General features: G+C 37.1%; 1 protein-coding gene across 1 annotated transcript in view; it reads right to left on the bottom strand.

Moving 5' to 3' along the window:
- Positions 1–18,970, bottom strand: part of MRC1 (mannose receptor C-type 1) — a 90,903-nt gene that overhangs the window by 9,251 nt on the left and 62,682 nt on the right. Inside the window, exons 16-26 of the mRNA XM_074357972.1 lie at positions 18,066–18,107; positions 16,683–16,846; positions 15,358–15,425; positions 13,609–13,709; positions 12,804–12,946; positions 12,339–12,453; positions 9,870–10,036; positions 7,773–7,875; positions 3,634–3,866; positions 1,423–1,588; positions 423–572 (exon numbers count right to left, since the gene is read on the bottom strand). Coding sequence (XP_074214073.1) covers positions 423–572; positions 1,423–1,588; positions 3,634–3,866; positions 7,773–7,875; positions 9,870–10,036; positions 12,339–12,453; positions 12,804–12,946; positions 13,609–13,709; positions 15,358–15,425; positions 16,683–16,846; positions 18,066–18,107 — 1,452 coding nt within the window. The remainder of the gene's footprint in view (positions 1–422; positions 573–1,422; positions 1,589–3,633; positions 3,867–7,772; positions 7,876–9,869; positions 10,037–12,338; positions 12,454–12,803; positions 12,947–13,608; positions 13,710–15,357; positions 15,426–16,682; positions 16,847–18,065; positions 18,108–18,970) is intronic.

Raw genomic sequence — 18,970 nt, 5'->3', positions numbered from 1 at the left:
TGGGTTTTGTTTTGTATTTTATTCACAAATAAAATAACCAGATCTAAAGGCTTTTCTGTTAATGGCAAAACAAAATGGTGCCAGGGCACTCGTGAAACCTGAGCTTCTCAGTGATCAGAGGTGAACACAACAGAATAACTAAAAATGAGGATCCTAACTATTTAGAATATTAGGGCAGAAAATAAGAAAGATTGATTCAGCAGGTCATTGCTTTCTACCAGAATGCTTTAACCTTTTGAGGCTCCAAGTTTTGAAATTACATTTGGGAGGTATGATGTTGACCTTTCTGTTGCAATATAAATTATTAAGAAAAATAAACCTGTATTTTTACGTTCCTTAGTTTTTTAATATAGAGTTTTACTAGGACTGGTGATCTAGAATAGACGATCATGGAATTTTCTTACAGTACATGTAGCACTTACCCATTCGAAGACATTCCAGAGAAGCTTGGCCCCAGTTCCTTGTATATGAAGACTCAATATAGTAGCAGTGACCGTGGAAAGGAATCCATGCTGTGTGCTCTGACTCAGGGCATCTACCAGGCAGTTGTGGAGGCTCGGTGGCAGGGGTTTCTGTTAATAAAAAGATATTTAAAATAAAGTAAGACATGAAGTTTCCATAGTACATAGAATAATATATTAGTAATTAAGGAAAATGTCATCACTTATCATTATTAAAAAAAAAAAAGCTCTAATGGTAATCATTTGGATCCACCATTTTTATTAAGTTTTCCTTTTACTTAAAAATTTTCTGACTTAAAATATATCTCAATAGAAGATACTATAGTATAGTAGCAATCAATCACATTCATAATCAAGAATGCAGCTCTGTAGATATCTACAAAGATGTGATTAAGTTCCCCCAAAAGGTCATCCAGAAATAATTTGCAATAATTTGACACTCTTCTCCTTTTCTAGGATCCTAGCCCCTACAGAACCTTCTTAGCTATGACTGACGTCGATGTTATAACTAAATGATGTATGTAGAATTCTAGGACTTTATCACTGTCCAGTTCTATGACAGAATTCTAGGACTGGATAGCCAAAATATCACTGACTCTGATGAATCCACATGCATCCTGATAAAATTATTTTGATATAGATGTGTTGTCAACATCAAAAGCAATCATAATTTCCTGAGGAATCTGATATCATTGATTCAGAGAATAATCTCAATAATAAAAATTCAGAAGTGTGTCCAGAGCAAATAAACTCAAGCAGTGAAGAATAGTTTCTATTTCCATCATTCTGATCCTTGTAGATTTGTTTACAGCCAAGTCAGTCTTCCATCAGGTGAAGGAATATTTTTATCTTATCCTTGAGTTCCCCAAAACATGCTACTGTTTAATAATGTCAACAGTGGTTTGTATTAGCACACTGATAAAATTTCAGATCCCTCGATTGTTTCGGTGAATTCAATTACCATCTGAACTTTTGCAGAGAGAATAAAAACTTTCATTGCAATTTGCTGTCTTCCAGTAGCCATCAAGATCCATATAAACACATGCTGACTTCAGTCTGGGCTCATCAGGAGCCCAATTAGTGTACCTCACTCTCCACTTATCGGTCCAAACGTATTCATTATTGGTCTGTAAGAACAAAAGCACCCATTAGCATAGAGCCTGGCTTCACTTAGAAAATACCCAAAGAACCAAGCGAGGAGTGGAAAGTATATTTAAGACTGTAATGGGACAAAGAATCTTCACCATTTGGGAATAAAAAGCACATTATATGTTATTTCTATCCAACTCAAATTCAGGTAAAATCAGCCTTTCTTAAAAAAAAAAAAAAAAAAAAACTACTTCCCAAAGATCCCCATTAATAGAGCATTGGAAGCTATTTTGAAAGACACAAACTTAAAAGCCTACGTCTTATTCTATAAACTCTTTATTTGCAGGCTTCCAGTGCAAAAGAGAAATTTTATGTTCAGAACAAATAAAATGTTATTATACTATCCTTGAAACAATAATAAAAATTAAGTAACTTTCATTGAATTCATGGACCCCTGCGGGAAACATTTATCTCTTCTAATCTTATTGTTCAGCTGTTGAAACAGGGCCAATGACAAAAGCCTTATTCAAGGCCATATGGGTAGGTAGATAAGGGAGGAGCCTAAGCCTCTTGCCTTCCAGTTAGGGGGCCTTTCAACCATAATGAAACATGATGGCTTTTTTTTTAAGCTAATTGTTTTATTCAATTTGCATATTTAATTACTTAATAAACTTAGTTGAGTAAATTTATGGTCACATACAAATTAACCGATAACATCAAAAATACTACTCATCAATAACATCTTTGTAACAGTTTAAAAGAGATTTTAGGGGACTGGTGGTATAGCTTAGTGGTGGAACAAGTGCTTATTAGCATATAAGAGGTCCCGGGTTTAATCAGTACCTCGATTAAAAAAAATTTAATAAATAAATTTAAAAGATTTTATAGGTAAAGCCTCAAAACTGTTGATATAGAATATTAATCAGAGATAACTGAATTTTTTAGCCATTTAAACACTCGTCCTCTTTTTAACTGCATTATTTAATTTACCAAGCCAATTACCAAAGATTTGATGACAAAATAAAAAGCACGTATTATCTCAAGTTAGAATTTGGTAGTATTCCACCATGTTCAATCAAATAATGATCACATAATCATTAACTCCGTAGATGCTAGGAAGATAATAGTATTGTTTTAGTTATAAATGTCAATAGAATGGAAAGGTATTTAATAATTCTAACACTAAATAAAATCCTGTTTTAAACTCATAATACAATTGTGGCCATACCTGTGAAAAGAAAAGGAATGAATTACCAAGAGAATGAATTACTGAAAATAGATTTAACATAGACATAAAAATGTCATGGCTAAGTTTAATCACAGAAATCACTGTGGAACTACTTACTTTTTTTCTTTTTTTTTTTAATTGCAGTATAGTCAGTTTACAATGGTTGTGTTAATTTCTGGTGCACCGCACAGTCACCACCCTACTTAGGAACTACTCACGCATGAAGTTTAAATTTCAATCTCTGCATCATGGTAGAAGCAGTTCTGTAAAATCTGATACCAACCTGCTTCCCAGTTTTATCCCCTTCTATACTTTTCTCTCTTCTTGGTACTCCTTCCTTATGTTCCACCATCCTAGACTACATTTATAAAGTTTGACTCTCTCCAAGAAGCCCTCTGGGTCCTCTCCCTTGGCACAACTGATCCCTCTTCTCTCCTCTCATCGCACTTTGTATACACCTCTCTTTGTCACGTGTATTATCTCCTGGTTACCTATGGCATACTTGTAATTATGACATGAGAAAGAAATAAGTTAATAAATAAAACTGCTTAGGTACAGAATTTAATTTTAATATTCAAAAGCAACATGAGAGTTAATATAAGTTAGGTTAAGTCTTAGATTGATGTCTGATAGGCATCACTAACTTGCTAGATCCTCGAAGGAACTGGGTCCTAGAAAGATCGGGTCTTGTTCATGTTAGTATTGTTCCCAATGCCTGGAAGATTCTTACACATGACACGTATTCAACCAAATGAATGATAATACAAGCGTCAAAGAGAGGTATGTACAAAGAAGAGAATCATGTTCAATCATAATATATCAATCATGTCAAGTTACACGCTTCCAGCATCTTACCAAGTTACTGTTCAGGGCGATCCACACTGGTTCTTTAAACGTCTGCATGAGCATCCATGCAAATGCGTTGCTATAGGGATCTAGAAGACTAGCAATGAAGGAAGTGTGAAGCTTGCAGTAATTATCTGCTTCATGCCACTGTAACTTTAATTTCATGAGCGAATAGTTACTTCTGCCATATTTAATAAAGCCATCTGTTGGAATTGTCGTTGGAGAACTAGGCAAGGAAGAGTCTGGAATAGAAAAATTGTTTTTATTAACATTAACAATGAACATCATTTGAGTGCGATTGGTACTTGACTACTATATCTCATACATCATAAAAATAATCTAAATAGCACAAATCCAAACCATCAGGTGTTAAAAACATTTTCATGAGCCATTTTGTACCAGAAAACAAAGTTCTATTTTTAAATTAGGATGCCTGATTGAGTTAAGTAATTTCCAAACTCTATTTAGAATATTAAGGGAAATACATAATCAAGTTTCTAAACTATAAAAACCAAAAGGCTTGTAAATCCAATGAGATCTAATATCTAGATGCAAGAAATGCCACAGTTTAATCCCGTAAATCAAAGCACATCTGTCATCCTGTCATTACCAATCTCTGTTTTTCCATCTTGGTCAAATTTCAAGGTCAAGCACAGTCTTCTCCACCCTCCCCCATCAATCTGTTCCACTCCATCCATGAGTTTGTAGCTATTTATATCTATTTGACTTCACCTGTGAATAATGGACCTTCAAGAGATTGGTTTATGCTCTGGAATGAAGCCACTTAACAGTTCCCAGTTCATTTAACCTTGATCTCAGGATCAAGCTTTATTCCTGTGATGATGGCCTGGTCCTTCCCAGAGATACCCTGTATCTTATCCAAACTGACTCAGGGGCTGGAGCCTTTGCAAGCAAGAGCCACTCCAGCTTTCTGATCCTTCCCTTTCAATCTCTTAGTGTGGGTTTCTAATAACTACTTTGGTCCCACCCAATTCTTTGAGCCACTCACTGTCAAGACCCAGAGAAAGCTCGTTTCTGCATGCCTTAGCTGACGCCTTGGTGCAGAACAGAGGTCAGAACAGAATGACAGCCAGAGGGTGAAATCTGGCCTGCTGTCTGTTTTTGTAGTCCATGAGTTTTTAAATGGTTGGGGGGAAAAAAAATCAAAGAATAATATTTTGTGACATGTCAACATTACATGAAATTCAAATGTGTGTCCATAAATAAAAATTCAGTGGATCACAGCCAGGTTCGTTTGTTTATGTACTGTCTACGATTGTCTGCGATCACAGCAGAATTGAGTCATCGCAACAGAGACCGTATGGTCTGCAAATCCTGCGACGCTTATAATCTGTCTCTTATAGAAAAGCTTTACCAACCTCTGGTCTAGGTCCTAGATATATCCCTGCCTGTTGATGTTGCCTTGGCCAACTCTCTGATCTGTTCCACTGCATACCAACCCAACCTTCCATCTGCCTTGCTCTTAATATCCCTGGTAACAATTTCTAATTCAGCAAGGATGGCAGCCTCCCCTTCCGCTGTTGCTGCCACCTTGTGTTGGTAAAACAGCATTAAATCCAGGACCCAGGCCAGGATCCTTGCATGTTAACAGCCCTTAGGAAGTGAAAGGTCTTATTTCCCAGCTTGGAGACGGCTGGGTTTGTCTTAGTATCACTGGGAAAGTTTCAGACTGCTGAAAGTGGCAGATGAAGCTTGAGATAAGATTTAAAAGGCTTCATGAAAGGCTATACGTGGCAAGGAAAGTTAGCTCACTCCCCAATTTGCTTGTTTATTAAAACATTCATAGGAAAAAAATTATAATTAAAAAATTATAATTAAAACTAAATTATTGAGAGGTTATCTTCAGGTGGTTAGATAATGAGTAATTTTTTCTCTTTATGCTTTTCTGCATTTTCTAAAATTTCATCAAGGAACATGTGCTATGTATTTTTTAAGTGTTGTTTATTCATATATATTCCTATGTATTCATTCATGTTTTTATTCATATATCTTTATATACTTATATGAATTTATATATATTCCTTCATTTTATTCATATATAGTATATGAATAAAGTCCACACTGTTTTAAAAAATACTGAACACGTGTTCTTTGTTGAAATTTCTTAGGAAATATAGAAAAGCATAAAAATAAGAGAAAATTACTCAGAATCTAACCGCCTAAAAATTACCTCTCAATATTTTAGTGTTTCCTTATAATTTTTGTATGTAGAGAGATATATTCATAGATAGATATAATATATACAATATAAATGTAAATATAGAGAGAGAGTTAGAAAGAAAGTTTTTGAAAAATATTAGAAAATACAATAGCACAATGGAGGAACTAAAGTTCTTAATCCCACTATCCAAAGATAATGTCTATTTCTATTTTGATGCATTTCCATAGCTTTTTTTGTTCTTTTTTTTTAAAGGATGTTCAAAAGGTTTTTTTTTTTAATGTTTTTTGTATAATCAATAGTCTATAAAATTTTACATCCTGCCTTTTTCACTTCAATACTGTAAACCTTTCCTGAAGCCTAAATCATTAAAAATCTTCAAAATACTTTTTATTGGTGGCAAATATCCTACCACTTATGTTTACAGAAAGAAGGAAAGAAGATTTAAATAAGCTTATGAATCATCGTTAACTAATTCCCCCAAAGAACAGCAGCACAGATGCCATGCTTTGGCATGGCTGGTGGCCTGAGATGCTGGTGCTGCCGGGCACAGCGCAGAGGAGAAAGTGGCAAGGCCTGGGCCTGCTTTGGGATTAATAGAAAGTTAGAATTTCTTCAGTACTTCTCCATCATCTGAAAATACCTTAAGCAATTTTCACTCCTTGTCATGAGCTGACATTAGTTCCCTGATTCCCCAGAAAGTATAAAACACCGTGAGATCTGTGAGAACAAATATCTTCTAATTCAAACTCCTCTGAAGAGCTGTCCTCAGGATGACAGCAACTCAGCCCATCTTTTCAACCCTTATCTCTAATCTTTCTCTTATTTTCTGATCATCTTCTAACAAGGCCAAACATTTTTATTCTAATGTCACTAGAAACTAAAATGATTACAACCATAATCTTGATTCTTGGTAAATATCCACATAACTGAACAGATTTCATTGAACCAAAGTCAGGCTTCCTAAGATGAAAAAAGTAACGCAAATAAGTTACCTACATTTTTAAAGACTCAAAATATACAACGAATCACGAGGCAAAGATGATGCTTTGTGGCAACTGTACTCTAATTACACACGTTCAACTGATGTATTCCTACTCTGACTTTTTTTTAAGGGACAGGTAAGCAAACATACCAGGTTTCTAAAAAAATTAGAAAAAGTTTCAACTTCAAGATTAATCTGTACAAACTTCTGGTGATGGATGAGGGGACACACTTATATTCATAAATACAAATTACAGGAAATATCCTTTTTATCGGTCACAGACATATGTGGATTGAAGTAAAAATCAAATAACTTGATGTGCAAGGGAATTTTTTTTAACAAAGCTTTATTTTTTAGAGCAGTTTAAGGTTCACAGCAAAATTGAGAAGAAAGTCATTTTTTTTTTAAAGAAAACATACGTTCACACAAAGTCCTACACATGAACATATATAGCAGTTTTATTAGTATTTGACAGACACTGGAAACAATCCAAGTATCCAAGGGGTGAATGGATAAATGCATTGTGGGACATCTGTACAATGGAATACTGTTGAGCAATGGGAAGGAACCAGCTCTACACACAACACAGATGACTCCCCAAAGCATTTGCTAAGTGAAAGAAGCCAAACACAAAAGGCTACTTACTGTTTGATTCCATTTATATGACCTTCTGGAAGAAGCAAAATCATGGGGACAAAAATCAAGTATGTAGTTGCCAGGGGCTAAAGGTGGGAGGAGGGAATCGCTATCAAGGGACCCAAAGGAACGGCTTGGGTGATGGTTCTGCATTGTGCCTCTGGTGGTGGTTACATGACTATATAATAAATCTGAACAACTCACGGACCTGTATACCTAAAAAGGATGAACTCTACTGTATGTAACTTAAGTCTCAATAAATCCAACTTAAAGTTTTTTTAAAAAGTCATTTTTTAAAAAAGTATTGAAAAACCACACTTCTTAACGGCAAGGTCTGGCGGAACTTACCAGGAGGGGTCTGGCATATATAGCCTCGCTTGCTGTCACAGGTGTCATCCATCCATTTTCCTGCGTCCCTGGATTTCCCTCCAATAACAACGACGCAGTCAGCCTGTATATTTATGGAGAAGTAAAAAGAAGCCACATGTGGATCGACCATCATTTAAATCAATTCATTAATCAGACAAAAATAAAATCCTTCATCTCTAACCTCCACATTTTAGGATAGTCCTAATTCATTTACAGCATCTTCAATTCATCCTATTTCTACGCAACTGCACCAACTTTCCATGTGGATCCCTCACACCAAACTGTTGCTGTCTTAATTGAACATTAAGTAGAGACAATGGATAAAGTTTGGTGACAGTTCTGAGAAATGTGCTATCAGAAATCTCATGAATTCCCTGATCCACAGCTACCACAGTTTCACAACAGCCAGTGGTCTTCTCAACCTCCCTGCCTCCAGTCTCACTATCTCATGAGTTTCAACTATCAGGAACCCCCAAATCTACATTTCAGAAATTCTCCACTCATTCCCATCTCCCTTCTAAGCTACTCTTATCTTCCATTCTCCTGGCTCAGAGTCTCTGCTCTAAGCCAGGAACCCTGTATAGAATAAGAGTCCTGTCATTATAACAAAACAATATATGTGCTTTGATTCCACTTTTGTGAAATATAAACTTAGAATTTTTACCCATACTAAGGAAAAGTTTATGAATAAAACCAGCAAAAACGTAAGTGTTTTTTTCTGGAAGGTGAGATTACAGATTTTATTTGTTTCCATTGTTTCTCCTTTTCTTTCTGTTCTAAAAACAAAAGAAACTTGTACAATAATGATTTTTCTTTATTTTAAATAAAACTTGCCACTCATCCATGAAGTCTTTCTAAGCAAACCCATCTCCATTCTACTTTTCAGCCCTCATTTATGTAAGGAGGATTCAAAGAATTTCGCCCTGGAAAGTCACTTACCCATAACTAGAATGTATCTATGCATCTCATAGATACCAAATGAATTATCATCAAGGTGCCATTTTGATCAGGTCATTTTTCTTCTCAAACCATTTTTTTTGCTGCCTATCTGACAAAGTCCAAACTCTTTCATAAGGCATCCAAATTTCCCTAAATTCTGCTTTCCACCTTCTAAAGCTAACTCTTAACTTTTTTTTTTGCATGACGCCCCTGCTACATCCAAAGCCCTTTACTCTAGCCCAAACCCACCTTGTACCTTTTTCCTGAAGACTTTATTCACCTTTCGCACTTAACATAAATTTCCCCATCCTCTCATCACGTTCCCCTGATCATTACATTTTAAATATATTGAGGAAAAGACCCATTGCTCATTCTTCCTCATATCCCTTCTTTCCACTAAATGAAGAGCTCCATAGATACGTGTTTGCTGATTAGATCACTCCATCCCACAGAAAGTTTCTTTTCTCCTAACTGTTCTCATGCTTTACAGTTGACCCTCTCATTATGCAATTTCATTTTGTTGCTGTCCAATTTCTTGTATGAGACTTGTGGTCTAGCTTAAGTTCAAGCTTCTTTAAGGTAAGAATAAAATCTCATGTTTCTTCACATATTTCACAGTGTCTAGTAGGGTGTTTAACACTGATTTGTTGACTTCAATGATATAAGATTAAAAGTAGGGAAATAAAGAAGCAGTCATCTGTCTCTCGGTTAGGTTAATAGCAAGCTCTCTGCAGATGGTAAGCTCAATAATGATGATGATGATGATGATTATATCATTAGAAGCTCTAGTAGCTTCCAGAACTATACCCCAAATACTACAACAACTTAAAGAGTTTAGGGGCAGCTGATGCAAAGAATGTTGATAACTCTGGGTTCAAATAGACATAAGCCCACACTGGAGCTGACTTTCCCCGTTCCTCACTACCACCACCACCCGCCCTTCCAAGATGAACAGTTTGTCACTGAATTCGCAGCTTTCCCTTTGAGGCTGGCTCAGCCTGAAACAGTTAAAATCTGCAAGAATGGATTGGATCAAGGAGTACTCTGGTAGATTTTTTAACAGAAGATTAATCACTAATATGATGATTTGAAGCAAAGAGACAGTGCACAGAGAGGTGACCTAAAAGGGATATTTACATCTTCATAAGAAAGACTGCTCCTTCTCCCACCAGGGAAGCCCTTCCCCCAGTTTGTGTAAGAAACTCCTCGTCCATCTGTCCAAAGGAAGGTGTGCTCTGAATTGACATCATTCAGCCCAGTCCAGGCGTTAAAAGTGGAGTCCTTCATATGATATGTAATAAATGCTGAAAGAAAGTTTCACGAGATAATTTTAAACTTTGGGGGGGGGGAATACCCAACATATGGAAAATATTCAAAATGCATTAATTTTAAAATCCCAACATGTGATTAATGTCTCTATTATTATTTAAAAGTACTTACCGTGAAAACAAACACATTCTAACCGGAGCATCATGTTATCACCTCAGCTCCGGACTTTGAAAAGTTTCTCACAATAAAAGTCTAGGTTTTATCTGGGTCACCACAGATAACTGTACAGGTTGTATCCTGCCCAAGGGCACTGGGGCACCAGGGCATGGGAGAAGGGGAGGCTAAAGTCCATTCCATGCCCCTCTCTCCATTTTGTATAACCCAGTCTAGGTTGTGGCTGCCTACCATTCTTCAGGAAAAGGTTCATTTTTCTAATTTATGCACAGTTACCCTATGCGTTAGCTGGTGTCCTGATTCTACAAACAAAATAATCTGGTCATAATAACTAGGGGGCAAAGAGGGCTCTGAATCCAGAAAAGCCCTGAAAATGAAAATTACTTGTCAAAACAAGAAGCGTGAAGCTGTCAAATTATCACCACCTTGAATTGCCAAACCAAAAAGCTACCTAACTACATCGTCTCCCTGGGGGGCCAACTCCTAGGGGTCAGCAGCCATCCACTGAGGGTGCTGGGATCCAGGAGGCTCTCATCATTGGAAGAGAAGTTCTAGAGAAACTCAAGTAGGACAAACATGGCCTCCTGCTTCTTTATCAATTCTGTGGCAGAGACAATGGTGGCAAATATCCAGAAGCTGTAAAAGGCTTGAAAGTATACATGCCCCATCCTTTCTGCCTCCCACACAACAGCAGCTGCCTTCTGCAGCCAGCAACCTCTCTTGCCAGGAGCTGTGGACACGTAGGACACAGATGGACACCTAATGGATGAGCACTGGCTCTACAGAACAATTCCCAAACTATGCTTAAACATGACTCCTGAATGCAAATAGGAAACCAAATGACTCAGCACTCGGGGTGACTAATAGAAAATGCAAGACAGAAAGAAGCCTACAGAGATACCATTATCTGTTTATTCATAAACAAACAGTTCCACAGAAGGGCGACTGCTACATACTAACTGTTCAGCAGAGCGTAGATGCCACCAGCCTGCTCAGAGATTTATTTCTCAATTAACTAAAAGTAAGAAAACTAAAACCAAAAAAAACAAAAACAAAAAAAACCCCAACCCCTCCCAAAAAAACTTCTAATATTTTTCAGAAAGAAAAGAGCACGGGTTGATATTTACTTTGTTTTCATTTTTCTTCCCTAAATGAGATCATAACTCTTGCCCTATCCCCAACTTGCAATGAAATGTGGAAAAGCACCACCTGCCAATATTTCAGCCCTGACTGGTTTTCTGCCAAGAACCACAATAAGAATTCAACAACGTGTGCCTGTTTCGCCAGGAATAATGTTATTTTATCTGAAAATGGTTTCCTTCTGCACATCTCTATTACCCAGGTTCTAATTTTGTTATGCCAGGAATCAGCACTTTGTGGTTAAGAGAGGAAATCAGTTATTGTGTTTCTCTTCGGGGTAGCTGAGCCCAAAATGTGGTAGATCAGTTACACAAATGTGAATATTCTATTCCTAGAGTGTGTGTGTTTGTGTGTGTGTGTACTTCAAGTAAGGTGGCTCCAAAAAGACCATGCGTAAGGGGTCAAGAACTTTCTGTGGACAATACTATACTGAATTTTGCAATCTGCTACACAGAAGTGGTGAATTTCCTCCTTCTGTACTTCAAAGCTCTGGCTTATCCTCACGTTTTATCCAATTTTTTCTCCTCAATTTGTTCAAAGGTCATATTTAAAAATTAGTTTTATTGCCTTAGGAATTATCAAGTGCCTAGAAGTAAATGGAAAATCAACAATTTCTTACTTTATCCCTAGAACTACTCCACTTCTTTGGCTCTTTGGTGGACAAACCGGTTTGGTGGAAACAGGTGGAATTTAACTGGAAGGCCCAGTTTGATACCCAACTCTACCCCTTTACCCACCAAGTTCCTTAACCTGAGACTCCCTAAACACCATTTCCTCATTCACAATGGAGTAATGATCCCTGCTTCATGGAGTTGTTATGAAAACGGAAGGTGCTTTGTATGTAAAATGCTCAGCACTGTGCCTACAAATAATAAAACAGCTCTCAGTAAGTCTTTGCTTTCCCTTCCTAGATTTTTACTCTGGAAAAACCAAAAAAATCATTTACTATAAGCAACATTCCACCATTTTAGAGAGAAAAATTTCATGTTTATGTGCATCACTGGTTGTAAACAGCCCACATACCTTGCTCTTTTTCATTTTGTATGGATGCCAGATTTCCTCCAAATCCTATGCAAGCTTTTCGTGCCTCTTGCCAATTTTTTCTTTCTTCTTCAAGAAATCCAAAGATTTTGAAACACTGGGATAGAAGGAAAAAAATCATGGGATTAAGTACAGAAAGATAAGAGTGTTTGCTCTAAAGAAATTGAAATTATTCATGACGATTATAGTTAAATATAAATATTCCCACAACCAAATAGAGACCCCAAAAATTAAGATAGTTTTGTCACCCACTAACTTTCTTTGCAAAGTTTTTTTCTCCCTTAGGACAAAGGGCACAACAATTTTGAAAGTACCTTTGAGTATACCCTTATGTCTAAAATTTTCTGGAGTGCTGTGGTAAGCAAAAGTTAACTTTAAGCTGAAAGATTCGCATTGTCACTCTCCATATGGATCAGTGCCAAGACTACCACTCAATTTTCTTAGTACCTTGTGATTGTAAAAACTCCAACCTTCCTTACAACCTCCTGGGGCCGAAGGTGCGGTAGGGATAGCCGTGGCATTGATACTGCTGTTATGCCGCTGGCAGATGAAGGCATTTGGATAACCACAGTTAATGTCATTCCAAAATCCTGACAAAGAACAAAACAGTTTAATGAGATTTACATGTTTACCTTCAAAAGCACTTTTACAATGCATTTACATTTTATAAGGATTCTCAAAAATGGTTTATACTACAAACATCAGTTTTACACAAGAGACCAGAAAGATCTATGCAATACCCCTTTGTGCTTTTGCTTAATAATAATTTCACCAATAATATTTCAACTTGACAGACAGCGTCCCATGAGTGAAGCGTATACTTGATGTTGCATATATATTACCTAAATAGCCAGTAATTGCCAATAATAATCTAATAATACCTAAACTTTATGTACATGAAGCATTTGCTTTAGTGTTTTAGATGTATTACCTCTTTAATCTTCTCAGGAGCAGATATATTCTGTTATTATTCTGATTTTACAAATAACAATGTGGAGAGAAAGAAAAGAGAGAAACATTTAAAAATGTTTCACACAATGAGAAGTGAGAATATTGTGTTGTGTATTAGTATAATGTTAAACATCCAGCTCCTTAAAAACGCAACAGTTATGTTGCTAAAATTAGAATTCTCCTTCATTCTCTCTTCCTTTTTGTCTGAGTTAAGTACACAACTTGCTACTTCTACCTTGGAATGTAGCAAATGACACATCACACCACAAGGCAAACTGGAGAAGATTTTGATATTGTCTACCTGAATTTGAATACATGGTTACACAGTTTTCATCATCATTTGCAAAATTGGGTTCACCTGTGGCCCAAGCCACATAATCCACTTTGCTTCCGTCCATCCAACTGGAAAAGAAAATTTAGCCAATGAGCAAAAATCAGATTCTGAGAAGAGTTGGCTACAGCCTAGTGGTGGGAGCAGGCAAGTCAATCAGGATGAAGGGAGCCCAGGATCCTAAGCAAAGAGAAGAGAAGTTTCTAGAGAGACTAGCATGAAAGCCCCAAAGGGAGCTGGTGCTCCCCACGGCACCAGGCTCCTCTGTAACAACTGAATGCCTGGGGAGTCTGTCTTCTTTTCCCTCCCTGGAAGAAGTAGCTTTTGTCTTGAAGTGAGAGAAGAAACGGAGATGCCAGTCACCCGGAAAGGGACCAGAAGCAAACATCCTCCCACAGGACTTCTTGGGCATGATTCCCGCAAAACAAAACCACCCATAGAGAGACGGAGAATACAGAGTTTCTCATTAGGACAAGTATCTGATTTGAATGTTAACTGTGGTTTTTCCTAAGGTAGGTGGCCCTATGCTTCTTTTCATAATTCATAGAAATTTGGAGGCTGTCAGCTCGAAAGAGACCAAGAGATCACTGAATGCGACCCTCTCATTTTGGAGATTGTTAAAATGAATGCTGGTCCAAAGGAGCGTCACACATTTCTGATCTTTAAAAATAATGAGTGTGAGTTTGGGTCTCTGTTGCCCAAAATGGCAATCAGTAGCAGTCACAGGGAACAAGTGTGGTTAAAACATCTGGGCGGGACCTGAAAAGACGTATCCGCTCTTCCAGCTTGAGGAGAACATGTGTCATAATAAACAATGAAAGAAACCCCTGAAACATACTAATTCCCTCCCTCCTGCGTGAAAAACAGTACGGTCATTCCTTTGAAGGGAAAGCATTTCATGCAGTTGAAAGAATACTTCAAAGCAGAGCTATTAAAGCACTAAGTGGGGTGACATGAAAAGGACCCTTTGGTTCTGTGCACCAAGGACGGTCCAAATGGGAAGCATCGCTTTTCAAATAAATTCAGTATTCCTATCTGTATAATACATCTTCTCAGTAGATGATTTACTAACTGGTGATGATCCCCTAAAACAAAGAGAGGTGACATTTTGCAAAATTAAACCAGACTTTGAGTTGTTTACTTGAGAATTACAATGTTGAAAATATTTAACAGAATTTTTAAAAATTCTCCTTGTTTTTTTAAGAGAAAGAAAAAGGTCATATGATATCACTTATATGTGGAATCTAAAAAATAAAATAAAATAAATAAGGACACAAATGACTAGTTATTAGTCACAACTTAGATGACTGATTTCTTGAATATGTGTAAGCGTATTTGACTGTCCTTTATGACTGGGTTACCGCATTCTGCTGATTCTTACTTTGTGGTTGGCTTTATTCCTTTGATAACTATGTAAGCGTAAAAAGCTAAAGCTCTAATCTGTTCTTAGAAACAATGATCAGTACATACATGTAAACTAAAAAAATTTGTGCAGTATATTATATATATGTATTTATATGCAACATAATGTATATGTGCAGTCGAACTGTAATAATTCACCTAATAAAACTAAAAAAGGTAAAAAAAGATGCTTTGTAGATTAACAGCCCAGTAGGATTTTTTTTTAATGCATTCAGCAAAACAAAAGTCTGAAAGTAACTCTTAGGCATTCATCAGATCACTATCCTAAGCAACGTTGTTTTATTTTGATTTACTTACGCAAATTTTCTATCCAAGCTGATCAATAAGCCAATAAAATATGCTTGCTGTGCATCATTCCTGTTGACCTAAAACATGGAAGTTTACATATAGTTCAGTCTATATACTATAATCAGCAAATTCTTAAATAAAACCTACATATTAATGAGACAGTCTATTAGGGGACTTTCCTAAGGAGGTATTCATGCAAAAATTTTGTTGTATATTCAATGCTCTTCATAGGAATAAAAAGAAAAATATGCACATTATATAACAACCTGCATTTATACAGGAAATACCTTAAGTCATTCTCTTTAATATCAAACACCTATAGTAATTAGGTTGTTGAAGACATTCTTTAAAGCAAAGTAGCCATTTGGGATTATGTGTCTAAGAAAGACTTCTCCATCCACAAATATATTTGTGCAGTATTAGGAAATATCCTGAGAATTTCAAACCACAGTGTATCTACAATGATGAAGGTAAATCAGGCTATGCTCTAATGCTTTTGTAATCAAATGAATTTTTATTCTTTCACTACCGTTGAACTCACTTTTGCCTTCTCTCCCTCTTACCTCCTTTCTGGAAAACAGCGAGGATGCCATGAAGATTTTTAAAGAGAAAGATTGAACCAAGCACCCTCGGAAAAAAACAAATTACACCTCCACTGTTAGCTGACAATTTTGGTTCAACCAAGAAAGAGTTTTATATGAATAATCAAGCCGTACTATCTGTTTATTAACTTTGTTAATACTGTCTTATTAACCAAGAATCTAGTCTGGGGGCAGTGGTGGCGGATGGGGGCGGAGGGAAGGTTATAGCTCAGGGGTAGAGCATGTGCTTAGCATGCAAAATGTCCTGGGTTCAATCCCAGGTACTTCCATTAATTAACAAACAAACAAAAACAAACCAAATTACCTGCCACCCCAAAAGGAAAAAATAAAAAAGAATCTGGTCCAACTGAGACAGATTTTTAAATTAATAATCAACTTGCACTATAACACAAAGGGTCCGGTATTGATACGTAACAACTAGTTAAGAATGATAACCTTTGAAACTCAAATTAGTGAGCTTAAAACCATCAAGTCTGAATTCTCACAAAGCCCAGTCTAAACACTGTTTCTGGGTTCTGTGACTCTGCATTGAAAACTCTAGCAATCAGGTCACTCACTTCTGTGATGGCCAACACCCATTTCCCCTCCTCTGACCCTCACATTTTTACCCCTGACCTTAGAAGGCTCCAATTCAGCACATAATTTGAAATTGCACCACAGGGTAGCAATCATAGACATTATCTTGCCTTATCACATGTCACTTTTCCATGCTTAAATGAATCATATCCTTACATATTTCCATAGAAACTTCTTTTCACTTTCACTTTGGATAGAAACAAGATCACCAAAATTCTTCTTGCAAAATTCTCGTGCCTTGTCCATGGTTTCCTTCTCTTTGCTAAAATAATACTGGTAGTCTTTGTAAATAACCCACCCATCTTCAGTGACTGGGGGATCTGAAAAATTAATGAGAAAAGGTGATGGATTTTATGTAGACGAATTCAAGGATCTGGTATGTATGCTACATAAAAGTGAAAAGGGCGGAGTAACCCTAGCAGAGGTATCTGCAACTCTGAGAGGCCAGAATGAATAGGATGTTTATGTTAAGTACAGACTGAATTATCTAATTCCAAATATTCACTTTCTACCAACTCTGTAAAAACTAGCTGTTTTTCTTCTCAATTAACTTCCACGTATTATCATTTGGTAAAAGAACTCCCAATGTTACTTTTAACAACCGGATTGCTGAGCTGGAATAATTTACATATGTGCACCCGTGATCGTCTAGGTTCAAGGAGTGGAAACTGTGAGCGAGTAGCTTTCATCTAATATTACAGATGTAACAGATGGACTTGGGTGCTTCATAATTGGAGAACCAAGGAATTCAGGTACTAGGAGGACCCCTAGGGCTTCTTTCAAACCATGGATTTCTAGGGACTTCTATAATTCTGTGCTGGAGCAGGCTGAATAAGAGGCCCAAAGACACCCAGGCCTTAACCTCTGGACTCTGTGAATGTTATACAGAAAAAGGTACTTTGTAGATGTGATTAAGTTACGAATCTTGAGATGGAGAGATTATCCTAGATTTTCTGGGCAGGCCCTACACGTAAATCACAGGCACCCTTACTGAGGGAAACTGAGGGAGATTTGAGTACAGAAGGAGGGGCAATGTGACAAATGAAAGAAAATGCTACATTGTTGGTTTTGAAGATGGAGGGAGGGGCCGTGAACCAACAAATGTGAGGAATGCAGCTCTAGAAACTGGTGGCAAGGAAACAGATCCTCCACTGGAGCCCCCAGAGGGAGCATGATACCTTGATTTCAGCCCAGGGAAACTGCATTCATAATTCTGATCCCCAGAACCATAAGGGAATACATGTGTGCAGCTTGAAGCCACCAAGTTGGTGGTAATTTTTTACAGCAGTCACAGGAAATTAATCACCTGAGGTCCTTGGATTCGTTTCATGAACCCTGAGACATTGTATTAACAAGCCTCTTTGTGTTTGTGCGTGTATCTGTCTGGAGGAGAAGATCCAAACTTTCATGAGATTCTCAAAGATATTAAGAACCTCTTCTCTCCACCTTCCAAGGGTAAGTATTTTGTTTTTCATTAAGAAAGGAAAGAGAAGGGGAACAGGCTATCCATATGGAGATCAGTGAAAAGGTAACACCTACTGTCTTGAGGAGCTGGGGTTGGCTCAGGGTTGGGTGTTTGTCCTGGAAAACAAGAGAAGATTAGATACAAAGTATACTTGAACATCTGCTATTACATTACTTTCTAGTTTCACAGTCAGTTACAGCTGAAAACTTAACTGCTCTCTCTTTCTCTTTCTCCCTTCCACTCTCCAATCCTCCTGCCATGCTGTGGGGGAGGAGGCTAAAGGGAAACGGAATTAGGGAGGTAAGAGCTAAACAAATTAGGTACAGCACCACCAGAAACTGGAAGACAGTTTTCAGGCACAACAAAGAGCATCATATAAAAAGAAAGAAAAAAAGAAAAAACCATCACTTTTGGAATTAGAAAGCTGAGGTTCAAGTCCCACAACTGGATTTAAATTTCTTACCCTTAATTTTCTCAGCAGCAGAAAGCAGTTAGTCATACATGTAAAGCTATGAGATAAAACATGTGAGTTGTTGGTATTCAGAAGGTGCTCAATAGCTGTCTGCTTTACAGTCACACATCTTATAACTAGCTGTGGAGTGACTTAAATTTTCATGATTTGAAACCATTAAATACGAACTGTTTATTTCTGAAATATATTTTCTTCAAAAAACTTATTAAATGTATGTTTTACGAAAAGTTAAATATTTTTCTTTCCAAGAAGTGAATGATACACCTGGACTTTGCTGGAATCTGATAAAAAAGGACTCAGGTTATCTAGCTTTTGGTTTAATGTATTTAACACCTGTAAGAACAGAGCTACTAATAATACACAGGGAAACTGGTCCTTGGTAGCTAGGAGACCTTTAGAAAAGAACTGGCCACTATTTATGCTTCCATTCTGAAAACTTTGGAAGCATCATCTAAGCAGAAGGAGTAAGGAAAGCAAGCAGACAGACAGGAGGAGAACTGTCTTGAG

Source organism: Camelus bactrianus, chromosome 35 (genome assembly GCF_048773025.1).
Source record: "Camelus bactrianus isolate YW-2024 breed Bactrian camel chromosome 35, ASM4877302v1, whole genome shotgun sequence".
Taxonomy (NCBI): Eukaryota; Metazoa; Chordata; class Mammalia; order Artiodactyla; family Camelidae; genus Camelus; species Camelus bactrianus.
This window is presented reverse-complemented; position numbering and strand designations above follow the sequence as displayed.